At 33.0% G+C, this 17,482-nt stretch overlaps 2 protein-coding genes across 27 annotated transcripts; one reads left to right on the plus strand and one right to left on the minus strand.

Annotated features, from left to right (window-relative positions):
* Nucleotides 1-217: 217 nt before the first annotated feature.
* On the minus strand, nucleotides 218-9,435 carry LOC112778638 (uncharacterized). Of its 26 annotated transcripts, none has more exons than XM_072228783.1 (13): nucleotides 8,917-9,435; nucleotides 8,609-8,657; nucleotides 8,443-8,512; nucleotides 8,094-8,142; nucleotides 7,360-7,448; nucleotides 7,231-7,278; nucleotides 6,951-7,010; nucleotides 6,354-6,697; nucleotides 6,145-6,274; nucleotides 2,500-3,096; nucleotides 2,307-2,404; nucleotides 807-962; nucleotides 218-458 (listed from the first exon to the last, which is right to left on the minus strand). In XM_072228783.1, the coding sequence occupies exons 4-8, from the start codon at nucleotides 8,134-8,136 to the stop codon at nucleotides 6,596-6,598; spliced, it is 342 nt and encodes a 113-aa protein (XP_072084884.1). In that variant the 5' UTR covers nucleotides 8,137-8,142; nucleotides 8,443-8,512; nucleotides 8,609-8,657; nucleotides 8,917-9,435; the 3' UTR covers nucleotides 218-458; nucleotides 807-962; nucleotides 2,307-2,404; nucleotides 2,500-3,096; nucleotides 6,145-6,274; nucleotides 6,354-6,595. The 26 variants fall into 26 exon arrangements, with proteins under 26 accessions (XP_072084884.1, XP_029151595.2, XP_072084886.1 ...); XM_029295762.2 differs by having other exon boundaries at nucleotides 8,443-8,522; XM_072228785.1 differs by having other exon boundaries at nucleotides 6,145-6,267; nucleotides 8,917-9,424.
* A 1,783-nt stretch (nucleotides 9,436-11,218) lies between these two features.
* Nucleotides 11,219-17,005, plus strand: LOC112775412 (pyruvate kinase isozyme A, chloroplastic). Its single transcript, XM_025819005.3, has 6 exons — nucleotides 11,219-11,936; nucleotides 12,945-13,035; nucleotides 13,156-13,349; nucleotides 14,508-14,629; nucleotides 15,223-15,701; nucleotides 16,351-17,005. Exons 1-6 carry the CDS (start codon nucleotides 11,406-11,408, stop codon nucleotides 16,650-16,652), a joined length of 1,719 nt encoding a protein of 572 aa, XP_025674790.1. The 5' UTR covers nucleotides 11,219-11,405; the 3' UTR covers nucleotides 16,653-17,005.
* The last annotated feature ends 477 nt before the right edge of the window (nucleotides 17,006-17,482 follow it).

Here is a 17,482-nt window from a genome sequence, read left to right on the forward strand (position 1 = left end):
ACAAAAGTGGTAACAAATTTTGATCTTCAAAGTATTTTTAGTGACAATCTATTTTTTCCTATCATAAAATTTTGTTACAAAATGTAACTTGATTTTGTAACGTTTTTTTTTTCTTTAGTTACAAAAGCAAAATAATTATTTTGTAACAATTTTTTTAAATACAAATTGCATGCATAATTTATTAAATTATTTTTTAAATTAACTAATATATTAACTATTTTAATAAGCAAGTCTACATTTATATAATATGAAAAAACATACATAATTCAAACATGCCTCATTTAGCTAAAATTGTTTTAAAACAAAATAACCTTAATGAGTACATTGATTAGTTCTACAAGTTATATGTCTTGCATAAGTTCAACCAAAAATTAAAAGTTCTAACATATATTAGTGTCTTTATGAATCAAAATACTTTTGAGCCCTCAAGGTAGCATGTGGTCACCATTTCAGCACTCCTGTAAATAAGAAAAATCGAAACAAAATATTAGAAACAAGATATAACACTAATTATTATTTTTTCCATTAAGTTTTATCCAAAATGTTTAGAAAAATTTTGGCAGAATCTCCTCTAAAACTTGGATATTTCCACCGTCTACGGTTCCAACAAAAACAACCAATTCACAACTTATTTCTTAGCCAATACACAACCAAATTTATCAAACCAAATAATAGGACATTTGTCATTTCTCAACCATGACACAAGTAAAATGTCATAAATAGATCCATATACAAATTAAACTATACTAATAATATAGGAATCATCTAGGAAAATGTATTAAAACCATAAGCAATTTTAGGAGTACCTTTAGGGTCTAGTTTCTTTCATTGTCAAAGCGCACTATGAAAGAGTTCACAACGGCTTGTTAAGCTTCCAATTGAGCTTTCATTTGAGCTAATTCTTCCTCTTTCCGTGTTTGTTTCTCTTCAAGTTTTTTTTTTAGCACATCTATTTCTTTTAACTTCCATGCAACAATAAAAGGAAAAGGTTAATAATGTTACATCAATTTGTTTAGAAACCAACGAGCTTAGTATCTTTGAACTTGTACAACATTTACTACATAACCTCAATTAGGCCTAAATTTAGTTTGGAGATTTCTAACTTATCTGGTAACAAGTGTGCCTTGGTTGCAACTCAATCGCTGTTCAATTTTAAGAGTTGCAAGCATTGGAAGTTGATGCATATTTTGCTGAAAATTGATTCTTTCTAGCTTTGATCAACAATTTTCAAAAATACACAACTCCCAATCCTTAACTCCTAAAATTCTGAAATTTTAGAGCAATAAACCAAGTTAATCAAATTTCAAAATAAAATTGGTCTCGCTCCAAAACTCAGCTCGGAGGAACCGCAACAAGATAAACAAGTTGTTGCCCTGTTTGAACTCTTCTGCTGTAGGACAGATTTGATTACTCAACTTTAAAAATTTGCCATAAATTGTGTATTTAACGAAAAGACCTAAAATTTTCCAGTCCAGCTCCACTTATTCCATTTTAACCCAGACTTGGTCTCAAGCAATTCCAATCACTACGGAATTAGTTATAGCTTTTCAAAGTTTCTGACTTCATTTAAAAGTAAAGCAGAAAATCAGATTTTATAATTCAACTTTAAGAAGTCATAATTAAGTCTCCAGTTAATACGAAACCTTCAAAATTGAATATTAATAACTATACTTGTTGTAGTTTGCTTAGCTCTTAATCTCATATCATTCCAATCTCTATTAAGTTGCTGGTTCACTTTCAAAGTTGCCGTTTCATTTCAAAACTCAGATTTTCAACAAGTAGTTTAGTGTTTCAAAATTCAACCCCTTTAGTACCTCTCAAAATCAAATCTCAAAGCAATCACCAATCAATTCCATCACCATTACAATATATTTAATAACCTGTTCAATAGTAATCAACCAATACAATCCATCAAATTCAGAATTCACAACAATTATTTGTCAAACAATTCACAATCCACATAATCAATTAAACACTAAATCAACAATTTCAAATCACAATCTCAACCATTCCAATCGCAATTTCAGCCACAATTCAACATTCACATAATCAATCAATTACTCACATCTATTAAATCTATTTGTAGTTATTCAATAAATCTTGTAGGCATTCTTAAATTAAAATTGTTTAAATTAAACCCCCTACCTCGATGTCGCAATTAAAAGAAAACTCTGATGGTTCAGCAACAACCTTAATTTTTGACATGCAACCCCATAAAATTAACTTTACACATCTATATATCAGAATCCTTAACTGCAGATAACTAGAATAATTACAATACGAGTTTCAGAGCACCGGCAACTTACTATGAAAGGAAGAATGACAGAAGTGGAGCAGCAGCTCTGACGACAATCTCCTACAGCAACAGCACCGTTCCTGGCAGCCAGAAGCTCAGTGACAGCAACTGTAACAACCACACAGCGACAATAATCTTTTCAGATCGCACAAGAACAGTGACCAACCTACAAGAACAGAGACCAAACTAAAAAAAACCCTTACCGGCAACGGGCCTCAGCTATGGCAGCGCCGCTTTCCGGCGACATAGGCTCGGCAACCCACCTCCAACAGTGGCGACGGAGCTTGTGACGATGGCAGCTGGGTTCGACCACAACGGCGACACCATTTGCAATGATGACGGCGACAGGACTTGCGGCTCCTCACGGCGGCGACATGGGCAGCTTCATCCTCTCCCATTTGCGACAACCTCGACCGTGGTGGAAGCTGGTGGCGATGGCAACAGATCCGGCGGCGACAAGAGTCACAATGGCGGCGCGAAACGGCGGTCCTTCCCGCAGCGGCTCTGGGCAAAACGGTGCGCCTTCCTTCTAATCGTGAACCTCCATGGACGGCGGCTCGATGGCGACGTCTTCTTCCTCAGCTCCTTCACGCGGCTCGCTCCCTCTCCCTCAATCGACGCTCTCTCTCTCTCTCCGACGATGGTGGCACGGCAGCAGCACGCAGCACGTCCCCTCCTCTCTGCCCGATCTCCCTTCTCCCTTAGACTCTCCTCTTTCCCTCTCCTTTCTCCCCTGCTTCTGATTTCTCCCTCTTTTCTTTCTTTCTTCGATGGGTGAGGGACTTTGGGGTGAAGGGCGGCTGTGTGTGTTGTGTTTAGATTAGGTTAGTTTTTAGGAATGGTATAATTAGGATAAAATTAGGTTTAGAGTTAAATTTGAGAATATTTGGGTTAATTAAAGTTTAATAATTTTAATAACATGAGGGTATAGAGTATTAATTTAAAATCTTATTTAATTTCTTAAAATTATATTAGAAAAATATTATTTAATTATCGATTGCTAATTAGCTTTTGATCAAGTATTCTAATTTAAAATTAGAGATAATATAATTTATTTTCTGTTTATAAAAATTAAAATATTAAATTCTAAAATCTTAATTATTTAAATTAAATCATATAAAATTCTTATTCTTTTACAACCGTTAAATTGTATAATTTAAATATAGCAAATTATTCAATAATTATGAGATTAAGTAAAATTTTTAATTCAATTATCAAAACTTAATTTAATTATTTTTAGTAAAATAATTTATAAAAATAAAATCTTTAATGAATAAATAATTTGAACTTAACTCATAATAATATTTTTTCAAAAATTCTAGATCTTACAATGAACATACTAATCACATTTTATAAAATATGGTTAAAACCCAAAATATCAATTATTTTTAAATTTAATTATATGACCTTTTATTATTTTTCTATCACAACTTTAATTTTAATTTATATAAAATAACTAATTAAAATAGAAATTGTGCATAACTATTAATTATCTTAAACTTAAAGTATTTAGAAAAATCAATCTAAACATTTCTAACAAATTAATCTCTAAGAACTCAATTTAATAAAACAAACCGTAATTCAATCATAATACAAATTTCTTAAATTAAATTGTATAATACTTCTATTATTGAATTTTAAATTCAAATAACCAATTATAAAATTTGCACAAAAATATTAATTAATTTAACTCCAAATATTAATAAAACTAATTTAATTACTCTTAATAGATTAGTTTATAAAATAAGAAGTTTAAATTAATAATAAGTCATAACTTTTTCATGATAAAAGTTACTTAAATTAAGCTATACAATTCTTTCTTATTTTTCAATTATTAAAATTACGCAAAATATTCAATTATAATAAAATTACTTAAGAATCTTAATTGATTTATAATGAAATTATCTTCGAATCTATTTAATTATTTCTAATAAAATAATTTCTAAAATTATAAAGTTTAAACTTAATAAGATAAAATCACAATTTATTTATATTTAGATTTTCAAAAACGCACAATGTTACAAAATAAAATTATTTTGAAAAAAATATATACACACTTTTTTTTACTCTTAAAAGTGTTTAACATTTTGAAAAAAGAAATTTGTTATAAAATATATTTATATTTTGTGACAAATAATTAACTTGTTATAAACAATATTAAATTTTGTGACAAATTAATTTTTTGTTACAAAATAATTGGAGTTTTTGAAACAAAAAGTTGTTTTGTTACAAAACAATTGGAGTTTTTGAAACAAAAAAAAATTTGTTACAAAATATTTTGAATTTTTGCAACTTGTTTTTTTTGTTACAAAATATTATAATATCTTGTAACAAAACACCATCTCGTTACAAAAACTAACATAATTTGTAACAAAATAAAACAGGTTGTTACAAAATATTATCATGTTTTGCAACAACTTGTAATGTTGTTACAAAACATTATTCTTTTGTAACAATCACATATTATTATTACAAAATACTATTTTTTTTGTAACAATTTTAAATTTGATACAAATTTTTTGTTACAAATGTTTCATTTTCTTGTAGTGACTCTAAAAATATAAGATCAGAATTCTAAAAAAATAATATAAAAAATGTTTATCATATAAATAAAAAATATAAAAATTAAAATATGAAAGAGAATACTAAAAATAATAAAAAAATATAAATATTCACTTTTTTTTATTACTTTTAGTATTCTCTTTCATATTTTTATTTTTATGTTTTTTTATTATTTTTTATTTATATAATAAATATTTTTTATATTTTTTAGTGTTCTGATCTTATATTTTTAGAGTACATACTACTTTCTAGTTTATATGATTTTTTTTATCATTTACTATACTATTTTTTATATGTATACTTTTTATGAAATCTTTTTTTGTTTTTATTTGATTTTGTTCATATGATTTTTTTTTATTTATTTTTATTGTATCTTTTTTTTCATATGACAAATATTGTTGTATAAATTCTTATCTTTATTAATTTTTATATATTTTTATTATTTTTTTTATATAAATTTTTTTCTATTGTTTATTGTACTATATTTATGTTGTGTATACAATTTTTTTTTATTTAGTTTTATTTGTATAAATTTTATTTATTCACTGCAAGAGACACGCCGAATAGAGGCGGCTTTTTTAGGGATTTGCGGCGGTTTTTATCGGCCGCAAACAAAATTCCAGCGGTTCCACAAGCGTCGCTTGTTAGGGGTGGAGATTTGATTTTGCGGCGGTTTTGAGAAATCGCTAGCACAATCGCAGGAAATCAGGTTGATGATTTTGCGGCGGTTTTAAAAACCGCCGCTATTTTGGTTAGTTGATTTAAAAAATCTGCAGCGGTTTTACAATCGCCGAAATTTTGTGTGGTTCTTTTAAAAAAATTGTGACGGTTTTGAACCACCGCAATTTCATGCATGAGCTTAAAAAAAAACTGACCAACTACAATAGTTTATGCCATTTTTCTTTACTATAACCTATTTTTTTTACATCATATTTATTAAATTTTAAATATTAACATAGGAAAACACTAAATAAACAATATCATGATTAACAAAGTGTAAGGTTAATCAATTTGAGAAGTGAAATAGCACAAAGAATTTTTAAGTAGAAAATCATTGTTAACAGATGAGCATCAGCCAATTGCATGAGATATTTTTGCAAGCAAGTAATTAACTAGACAAAAAGTTAAAAAAGAACATGTTGATTCTTATCTTGCAACTGTACTGCACTCTACAGTGAAGGATACAGAGAACTATATATTAAAACCCAAAAAAAAATATTCATGTGATTCTGAATTTCCTCACATCACAACAAATTTCACTAAGATTTTTGCAGGGAGTACAATACCTTTTCATATCTTTTTGATGCTCTTTCATATTTGCCAACCTTGAACAATGCATTCCCTTCTTCCTTCTTCTTTCCAGCTGCCTCTATCTTCTCTGGTGTATTCAGATCCCACGATTCCTTTTTCTGCATTCTATTTTTATTAAATTAGTGTTATTTTTAATATTGTCAGAACCATAAAACATTAGGAACATAAGACAATTCTCTCTCACCTTTACAAAGGAAACCAGCTCAACTTCATAGTACACGTTGGAGTTGGGAGGAACTGTGGCCACTTATAGATTCATAAAGTTATTTGATTTCATGACAAGAGGATCCTTCCTCAACTATTGAATTCACATATATGCACAACTATAAAGGAATCATTACTTAATGTGCAAGAGCATTTTAAACTGAGGGGAAAAAAACAAACAAAGTTTCTCCTTTAATCGCACTTCTCTGTGCCAAATGCCTTTTAGCTTTGATGCTTTCCTGGTACGAAACGCCAGAGGTCAACAGCAATGTCTACCTCTTTCTTCTTATGAAATTTGTACAGTTTCGACAGATCATATCGAAGCTGTCAAAGCAAGGGGGAAAATCAGTTACAGCTTACAAGATGCAGGTCCATAATTATGGCTACTCCATGAATCACTGGAACAAGAAAATATATGAAAGAATCAGGTTGTTTAGGTGACCTAAGTACTTGATATTGGTTCACCATATTTTTTAAGAGAGAACAATTTACACAAAAAATAAGGTCGATTTGGAGAGAAAAAAAATCAAATATTATTATGTGACTTAAACATCTAATACATAGTAACCTCCCTCACCTCACATAGAACTTCTACATTGCTAGCGTTGAAATCTCTTAAAGCTGTTCGTTTTACATGCTGCGGTTAGATAAAAATTGAACCCATGGTATCAATAGAAGGTTGGAAAAACGAAGCTATCATTGAGGATAAAATGTGTTAATGCAAAGGGTCAGAAAAAAAATGCTAATGACATCTTTTTGGAATGGGAAGATCAGAGACTTCTTCAATATCCATCTGACAAGGCTCGTAGAACTCAATTACTAATAACAAGACTAGTATTTAGATTCAGAAAATATACCTCTCTTGTGGAACTCTTATGCAATGAATAAACAGCTTGAGAAGCAACCTGACAAAGTAGTAATATTTGCAACATGGTAAATTAAAATACTCATCAATTATATATTTTTGTTTATATTGAGTAAAATACCTTCAAAGCAACATTGAGAAAGTCCAAATCTGCGCCCTTTTTCCGAGTTCCAAAAGGAGGATTCATGATAACTGTATGAACAATTTGGCCTAGAGTATGGACCAAGAAATCGTATAAACCTGTTAGTTACACTAAATGAAATACTTCAAATAGCATATAATGCCTACAAGTTATACAATGAATACCCTTAAAAATTTTATGTTCCCATATAAATAAGAAGTTAAGAACTAATTCAGCAATGTTGTTTGAACTATTACACTCTCAACTAGAGATTATGGAGACATAACAAAAATCAATTTTCTATATCCATCTAAGAACAAAATTTCAGAAAAGAAAGGAGAGAAGTGCAGCAAATTGCACCAGGCAACAAGCCTTCAATTCAGACTGTTGTTGCTCCAAAATGCCAATGAAGTGTCAAAATTGACGACGAAAATCATTTTTAGTCCACATAATTAAAAGTGATAAGGGAGTGCTGCAAAACCACAAGAGTTCAAACATAGACTAATTTCTACAAAGAAAACAACTTGGCCCCAAATATCGCCATTCAACAAATGTAAGATTCCATATTTTACTTCTAAACTTGTGTTTCCTGAAATCAACTGGTGGCTTACGACATAGAACTCAATCTTATAAATCCATTAAGATCCAAATCCAATTTTTTTACATTTTCTATGATAAAGGTTATTGTTCAATACATGAACTCATAAAATGGGATGGAATGAACGAAAAGTTACCTCTCCACCTCAAGTCCATGATATTAGACTGAATAAAATCCATATCCACCTGAAGTTTTAATTAAATAAAAAAGAATGGTGTATCAATTATTAATAACCAACCTTTAAATAATTATTGAAAAATTTCATTTATTGCATCTACAACATATAATAGCATATAATTGACCAACTTTTATTTCATCTTTTTCTATTACAACAATATCCCAAGCTTTATTCATTCAAGACACTTTGCCTTGATGTACAATATTCAAAATACACCAAATCTTATTATTTAATTCAAACAAGAGACTTGGATAATGTGAAACCTTTGTAATAATTTAGAATAATATTCGACAGAGACATAAAATACCTCAAGTTCCTCAGCATTAAGAGATGCTATTTCAAGAGATTCTGGATCAATGTCAATGCTGAGAACATGTCTGATCAATGCTAACACAAATCAAGAGAATATTAGATATGTAATACAGGATTGATCTTAGAAAACGAAAATATGTAATGCAGATCAAAAGCTTTACCTTGAACCACAGCTCCATCAAAAGCTAATTTTTAGAAGCTTAGACCATGCTGTTACATTAAACATTATGATTGCTTCGGATTTCTATATGATTCTAAAAACAATAAACACTAAGTAATCAAGACTCAGGGGTTCAAAAATTGGGGGAAAATTAAATCAGAATGTTAAATTGGGGAAAGAAAATTTAGGCAAAGTAAGTCGATCAACGTTGTTCGAACCAAAATTCAGAAGACACAGAGATGAAATTGATGCAAAATTAATTTATCAACAGCCACTCAAATTAAATTGGGGCAAGGGAGAAGAACGAACCAGAGAGAGGGGAGATGGGGCGATCGGCAACGCACAACAGGGCAAGGGCAAGGGGGAAGGCTGCCGACGACGACACCGGGACGGATGGTTGGGGCGACCGCCGACGACGTCACGGACGTGCACAGAGGAAGGAGAAGACTTGGACGACCCCTTTTACTTTACCTTCGCGCGCGGGAGCTACACGGCGGAGGGAGGAGATCGGTGACGGGGAATAACGACGACACGGACGTGGTGGCTGGAATTGACGGAGGAAAGAGTCACGACGGCGGGGGAAGGAGACCAGTGATTGGCGCCTTTGCTCTGCTGGGTTCACGCGAAAAGGGTGAAGGTTAATGGCGCCGTAATATTTTGGTTGGGGGTATTTTAATGAAACAAAGCCCCCTCTCCAAGGTTATTGGCTGCGGTTGGGCCGTAAACAGCCACCAAATCCGATCAATTGGAGCGGAGTCTGATTACGCAACAAGAACCGCAGTAATCAAGTGGATTTGCGGCGTTTTGGAAAAACGCTGGCAATTCTCCGCTGCTAAGTCCCGTCTCTTTTTTATATATTTTTATTATTTTTTGTTTATATAAATTTTTTTCTATTGTTTATTGTACTATATTTATGTTGTGTATACAATTTTTTATTTTTTTATTTAGTTTTTTTCGTATAAATTTTATTTACTTCTATAATATAATATTTATTAAATCCTCTAAACTCGTTGAAGGATTTACGAACACTCTAACCTTCTTTTTATTACTGAACATTACACCCTCACATGTGTTTTCATCAATTTTTTTTGGTGATGAACTAGCAAAAATACACTCTCAACCATCTCCCCAAAACCCTCAACTCAACTATGGCTCAATATACATTGTTCTCGTTTATTTATAGCCTCTTTTAGCACATAAATCGTTTCATGGTCATGAGCTTTGTGTTTTTAAATGTAAATCATTCCACCCTAATGTGCTTTACCACAGTAACACATAAATCGTGCTAGGACAATGAGCTTTAGGATAAGAAGACGTAATTCATGGTGGTCTAGGACAATTTATATACATTTTGTAACACACAAAGATCTGGGACGATCTATGTGTTTTTGAGCAATGCATTTCATGCATAAATCTTCCGGTAACATAATTCATATATTATTTAAAACACAAAAGGTTAGGACGATTTATATATTATATAATTTAGGAGAATTATGTTTTCAAAATCCATTTAAGGGAATCAGGTAATTTGATTCTCGTATTAATTTATTTAAATAAAAAAGCTTAAGGTTTCTGAGTTTCGGTTTTGCAATCAAATTATGGCATCCATCGAAAAATCATATAATTTGGATTTAAGCTTTCATTTCCCATAATGAACGCTCAGATCCTTGCTCTTAGCTACTCCAAATTTGGGGACTACAACATAGTCAAGAATAAGATTCTCTCCTTAAAAGAAACTGCCAAAATAAAAATAACCACTAAATTTTTTTGAATTTGAACCTAAATTGTTTCTTCCAAAAGCTTAAGTAATTCAACTAAAAATATACAAATGATTCTATATCCAATACTTACATCAAATTTGTTCATCTCTACAAACATCTCTAGCAAGAGTAGTTTTTCCTAAGCCACCAATTTCAAAAATTCCGACAACCCAGAATCAAACAAGGAAAAAGAGCGCCTAAGAGAGGAAATTAAAGGAGAATCGCGCCGCGCCGGAGACAGAGGAATGAGATTCGCGTCACGTCAGAGAGAGAGAGAGAGGGGGAGGGAGAATCGGATGTTCATCTTTGAATTTGGATCCTCTAAATTTTGAATTTTTACTTTAGAGAGTAAAAATTGATCTCTCACCCTTGAATGGTTAATCGGATGTTCATCTTTGAATTTGGATCCTCTAACTTTAGAATTTTTACTTTAGAGAATAAAATTTGATCTCTCACCCTTGAATGATTTCTCTTTCATATTTTCTCTTGTCTCACCTATAAAATAAATAGTGAGAGATCACACTTCTCCCTCTAAAGTAAAATTCAAAATTTAGAAGATCTAAATTACATCATCTTTCTAACTTTTCTATATTTACAAGAATTTAATTTTAAAGTATTAATAATGATTTTACATAATTTTCTAATTATATTTTTTTCGATAATTATTTACCTAATCAAAATAAAAAGTAATTATTTTTATTAATATATTATTAATGCATATTTTACAAAAATCGTTTATTAAAATTAAATTCTTTTTACAAGAGAATATTGACCGTGGAACACAGTAATTAGTCCCTAGCTGGACTGCTGGAGTTTGTAACATGGATAAAATACCCAAAGAAACAGTGAATTTGAGGTATTGGATAAACAACAAAGTTACAAATCACAACTCACATGTGATTGTGTCGTCGATTTTGATTCGGAGGGCGATAACTCCCACACTCTACTCTCTACACTCTACTTCGGTCTCTCCGCCCCCCAAGAAAAAGATACTCTTCTCTCTCTACCGGAACCGTAACCGTCCCCGCCACAGCCACCATGTCACACTCCCTCCAGCTCTTCGCCCCACCGCTACCACCGCCACTCTCTTCCACTCGCCAAACTCCTCTCCACACCACTCCCCACCTCTCCCTCCTCCCCCGCCGCTCTCCCCACCTCCAATTCTCCCTCCGCGCCTCCTCCGACCCCTCCGTCATCGTCTCCGACAGCAATGGCGTCGCAATGTCCCCCTCATCCGGCACCTCCGATCTGAGCTCGATCGAGGGGGACGCCGTGACGGAGGCAGAGCTCCGGGAGAACGGGTTCCGAAGCACGCGGAGGACGAAGATAGTGTGCACCATTGGGCCCGCGACGTGCGGTTTCTCGGAGCTTGAGGCTCTGGCGGTTGGGGGAATGAACGTGGCGAGGATCAACATGTGCCACGGCACGAGGGAGTGGCACAAGGGGGTCATCGATCGCGTCAGGAGGCTCAACCACGAGAAAGGCTTCGCCGTCGCCATCATGATGGACACTGAAGGCAGCGAGATTCACATGGGTGATCTTGGTGGTGCTTCCTCTGCTAAAGCTGAGGTATATATCTTTATATCTTTTGCATGGTTCTACTTCTGTTAGCGAGTTCTTACTTAAAAAACAAAAAGAATGATTTTTTTGTTACCTATATGTTATTTTATTCTTTTGATTAATCACAATTGTGGGTTACATTTTACTCCCCCATGTCCAAAGGAAACTCCCCCTTTGTATTAGGAAGGAATTTAAATCCTAAAGAAAATGATTTCTATACTGAAAGATCGCTTTCCTCAAAAGGAAAAAAAAATGTTTTTTTAACTTTTGAATGGAAGTTGATATGAATAATTTATCTGGAAAGCGATATCTTTTTGGAAAGAGTTTCAAAATGATTCATATGAGCATGTTTTCTGCCTCTATATGTAAACTCTGCATAGTATGGGTGCAAATTATACTGATTATCTTTGCATTCCTGTGTGCAAAAATTGATAGAATGTTAAAAGGTCAATTGTTTCAAAAAATCATTGTTCTTCTGGAATTTATTTTATTATAATTATTAGTTTTTTTAGTTTGAAGATATCACTTTTTAATCAACTTAGTCTTAAAGAAAGTACCCTTAATCTCTTTGACTGCTTTTCTGGACAATTGTTGGAAGCTTTTCTCGAGCTATTTTGCAGTATTATTAAATAATTATCATATTTTACTTCCACAATGGGTTGGTCTTGCTGGTAAATAACCTTCATTCAAAATACAAAGTTAAATCCAAGAGAAACATCTTTTGTTGCGAGATTACATGAGGCTCATGTTCTTCTTGTTGAAAGAATATTAGTCATGTAGACAATTTATCAACATTACAATGTGTGTATAAATTACTTAGTCAGAGAAGTAATGCCATATAAATTACTCGTCTGTCTTGTAAAGTTTCAGGTTAATACTTTTTTTCTCAACATTACAATGTGTGTAATTTGTGCAGCTTTGATTAATACAAACTTAAACAGTTTCATAAACCTTGTTGTTTATGGATCTACTTCAAATGATGAGTTGTTGTCATGTGCTTTGAATATTCTCTTGCAGGATGGTGAGGTATGGACTTTCAGTGTAAGAGCCTTTAATTCAACTCTTCCGGAACACACCATCAATGTGAACTACGATGGTTTTGCTGAAGGTTAATATTTCTGAATAAACTCTATACATTTAGTTTCTTTTGAGGAATTGTGTTTCTGGTTTTATTTGTCAACTGCTGCTGAAGTTGTTAGTTCATTCCTTCTAAAATATGATCTACCAGATGTTAGAGTGGGCGATGAACTTGTAGTTGATGGAGGAATGGTTAGGTTTGAGGTGATTGAAAAGATAGGCCCAGATGTCAAGTGCCTTTGTACAGATCCTGGGCTGTTGCTGCCAAGAGCCAATTTGACATTCTGGAGGAATGGCAGTCTAGTACGTGAAAGGAATGCCATGCTACCAACAATTTCTTCAAAGGTTCTCAATTCTTTAGCCTTCTCACATTGGTTGTTTTACTTATTTGCTTGGTTTTAATCGGAATGATGGAAAAACACATGGTTCATGGAATAAGAACACTTATATTATTCACATTCACAGTTGGAAGCAATAAGTGGATATAGGCCTGTCGAAGTTTTGCAACTATTACTTTAGGAAGACCATACAAAATTTTGATGTTTGTTTGGCTAATTGACCCAGACAATAAAAGTCTTCAAATTGTTTGCTGACTCTTTAATTTATAAAAGGGTTCAAATTCTAATCTTGTTAGTGATATAGTTCTTTTCCTTTGATCTGTTCCATAAAATGGACATCAATTCCACTCCTTGAACGCTTCAGCTCTTGCCTGGATAACATTCTTATTGGTATCTTCTGAGCTACTTGCCACATGTATAATTTTCAGCAGTTTACAAGAATGAAATACTTTGAGCGCTAAAGTAATCTTGTTATAACCTTCTCCTAAGAAATTTTTGTTGATACCACTGTGATTCTTTAATATAGTTATGCTTGTCTTTTTGCATATGTGAGTAGCATTAATTTTCATTAAGTAGCTAGAATTTGTTCCCTTGTCTTGACTGATATATGAAGTTATGAATCATCCAGTTCTTATTCCTGCACTACTTTTCTTCCCATTTTTTTTCCTTAGTGCAAAAATTTATTCTGGAGCATTTGAAAATATATTACAATTTGGTTGTGATGATTATAAGTTTATTGATAAGTCAGTTTCTTTTTCTATAGGGGGTTTTCAAAATCGATTATTTCCTTAAAATTAATCAAATTCAACTGCTCCACAAGATCAAATTGACTAGTGAATGCTACATGGCACTACTATTCCCCATATAATATAAGCCTTGAAGGAAACATCTTCACTGTGGTTAGGTTCATATCTATTCAAGTTAATTAGAAAGTGGTGCTTAAGGTCATAGTAACTTTGAACCATGTGATGCATTGTGTGGTGGGATCTACAATTCTACATTTCCATTATCATATTTTTCTTTTTTAGGTTTTATGATTTTAACTGTTCATATTGAATTTCAGATTATTGGATTTTTCATGATAAATTTCCTTGGATCAGAAAGTCTCCATACCTATTTATATTAATTTTCATTTTTCTAATTCTTCACGATTTTCAATGTCCAGGATTGGTTAGACATTGATTTTGGTATTGCTGAGGGCGTTGATTTTATTGCTATTTCATTTGTCAAGTCTGCTGAAGTTATTAAGCATCTTAAAAGTTATATTGCTGCACGATCTCGTGATAGGTATGTATTGAGGAAATTTTAAACCTGATACAAATGTATATTATTATCGTATACAAGTGACAAGTAGGATATCACTTATTTACCTGTTTGGGTTTCTTTTTACCTTTGGTCTTTGTGTGACAAAATGATTTTATTATTGTTTGTGCTTTACTTCTCTTTGTCTTAGGAATAGCTATGAACTACATTTCATAAAATGTTTGAGAAAAAGAAAAATGAAAAAAAGCTATTGATCTCGTCCAATACTTAATTGCATGCTTGCAGGCTTGCAGTGTGTATCTGTATATTTTAATATCAAACATGTGGGGGATTTATTCTGTCTATGTAATTGAATATTACAGTTGTTCAACTAAAAGAGAGAGAGAATATATTTACGGGTGTATAAAATTAATGCAAAGCTTGGACAGAAACAGAGGATTTTTAGACTGTTTCTGTTAGAATAGGATATCACATTTTTGTGAAGTTACACCAGCAAGTAGGTAGAAGATTGTGTATGTCTGCGTGCATGTGCAATGTGCCCTCATTGCCTCATCCACTGTTTAGTTTTTGACTTTCATACAACATGGAATGTGCTAAACTCGGCCTTATCAATGCAGCGATATTTCTGTCATTGCAAAGATAGAAAGTACGGATTCGCTGAAGAACTTGGAGGAGATCATTCAAGCATCTGATGGAGCTATGGTGGCACGAGGAGACTTGGGTGCCCAAATACCCTTAGAACAGGTTCCGGCTGCCCAACAGAGGATTGTTCAACTTTGCAGGCAGATGAATAAGCCTGTCATTGTTGCCTCTCAACTACTTGAATCCATGATTGAGTACCCTACACCTACGAGAGCTGAAGTAGCAGATGTTTCTGAAGCAGTCCGACAACGCGCTGATGCATTGATGCTTTCTGGTGAGTCGGCCATGGGCCAGTATCCTGAGAAGGCTTTAACTGTTTTAAGGAGTGTTAGCTTGAGAATTGAAAAGTGGTGGAGGGAAGAGAAACGCTATGAAGCTATGATACTTCCCTCAGTTGGGAATTCATTTGCGGAAAAAATATCTGAGGAGATCTGCAATTCTGCTGCGAAAATGGGTAAGTAATCTTCAAATCTTGACTCTTGCTGTTTGTTAGTTTTCATTATCTTGTCCCTGCATTATGTGTGATTTGTCAGTACTGCATATTTGATTGATCTGTAGCATCAGCATATACTGTCTAAGGTTGAAAAAATACTGTAGGGTATCATATTATGGCCTCCATTTTCAAATAGTTGCACACAATTTTTTTTTTTCACAAGGAAATGTAGTCATACTTCTTTTTTCTCCTTCTAGTTATATCCCAAGAGCTGATAGTAGTGCAGGACAAAGAATAGATAGAAATAGATAATTAGAAATGAAGAGGAAGTACTGATGGTTATTTATTAATACAACTAGATTTCAGTAATGTATAGACTTTTCTAATCATGTCCTTAAACCCTGAGCATATTTATGCTGAAATTTGAGAACAGAGACAGTACTATCCAATTGGTATATTTGATAAGGTGACAATGACCCTATAACCATGATATTGTGGCTTTAAGAATATTAATGCTTAAAGTGACTCATGCTGATAGCACTTTTGGATAATTCATCACTGTTATCTTCTACAGCCCTTGCTGTGTTCTTGACATTATTTGATTTAGTAAGGATCTTTTCGCCTTAGATTGCGTACTAAGAATCTTAATTTGGGTTTTATTTTTTGGCAGCCAATAATTTAGAGGTGGATGCTCTTTTTGTTTACACGAAGACTGGGCACATGGCATCTTTGTTATCACGCTGCCGTCCTGATTGCCCAATATTTGCTTTTACTGCCACGACATCCGTGCGAAGGCGTCTGAACCTCCAGTGGGGCCTGATACCTTTCCGGCTGAGCTTCTCCGACGATATGGAGAGCAATCTCAATAAAACCTTTTCGTTGCTTAAGGCCAGAAATCTGATCAAATCAGGCGACCTTGTTATCGCTGTCTCGGATATGTTGCAGTCAATACAAGTTATGAATGTTCCTTAAGAACTCCGAAACAACCCTTCTCTCAACATTTCCTGTTTATATTTCTATGTTGTCGTGAATTCAAAAACTTGTGATGCTGCTATAGAGGTCTGATATGGGAGCAGAAGCAACATGCAGTGAAATTCAATTCTGTGTTTTTTGTCATTTTAATAATGAGGTTGGATTAGTGTTTCAAAAGAGTGCAACTAAACTTGGGAGAATTTTGTGATTTTGTGCTTAGTTGAGTTATATTGCAGTGCATATAGAGAGCAATATTTTACCCTTGTAAGGAACGTGAAGCTTTTGTATGATTGTATCTAATGTTATACTTACACTGTAGCATTGCATAATTAATAAATATTTCACTGTTGTCACTGTGGGCCTTGTCAGATATGCTCATTGTTTTCATGAATCACATGAATCATACAATCATATGTTATGGCCAATTTCTTTGGTTGCTTCACATAATAATGGATTTTGGTAATTGTGATTGAAGAATGTAAGCATTCTATTGTTGGTTGAGGAAGGGAAACAAAGTGTGTTAGGAAAGGAATATTCTGTTGTTCACGTATACTTATTTATTTATTTATTTATTTTCTTTTTATTTGGTTACTTGAGGGATAAAGCATGAAGAATGCACGGCACAATGTCATCAAATGATTGAAGCATTAGCTAATATTTCATATTTGTATCTGTATTTCTCTAAGCTATTTAGTCTTTTCCCAAAGAAATTCCTCTTTTAATTGCGTTTAAATACATCTAAGGTATGGCATTTATTCTTGGATGAAATAACTAATAAAGAGCTTGAATTTTATACATACGTGGAATTGTGGATGTACTAATGCTTGTTT

Source organism: Arachis hypogaea, chromosome 19 (assembly GCF_003086295.3).
Source record: "Arachis hypogaea cultivar Tifrunner chromosome 19, arahy.Tifrunner.gnm2.J5K5, whole genome shotgun sequence".
NCBI classification, from domain to species: Eukaryota; Viridiplantae; Streptophyta; class Magnoliopsida; order Fabales; family Fabaceae; genus Arachis; species Arachis hypogaea.

Excerpts from the sequence above, each read along its gene's own strand:
- LOC112778638 (XM_072228781.1), bottom strand. The coding sequence starts at position 8,136 with ATGGATTTTATTCAGTCTAATATCATGGACTTGAGGTGGAGAG. Across the intron at positions 7,279-7,359 it reads TTCTCAATGTTGCTTTGAAG|GTTGCTTCTCAAGCTGTTTA; the intron begins GTATTTTACTCA and ends CTACTTTGTCAG. Across the intron at positions 7,011-7,230 it reads ATAAGAGTTCCACAAGAGAG|CATGTAAAACGAACAGCTTT; the intron begins GTATATTTTCTG and ends ATCTAACCGCAG.
- LOC112775412 (XM_025819005.3), top strand. The coding sequence starts at position 11,406 with ATGTCACACTCCCTCCAGCTCTTCGCCCCACCGCTACCACCGCCACTC. Across the intron at positions 11,937-12,944 it reads CTTCCTCTGCTAAAGCTGAG|GATGGTGAGGTATGGACTTT; the intron begins GTATATATCTTT and ends ATTCTCTTGCAG. Across the intron at positions 13,350-14,507 it reads TACCAACAATTTCTTCAAAG|GATTGGTTAGACATTGATTT; the intron begins GTTCTCAATTCT and ends TTCAATGTCCAG.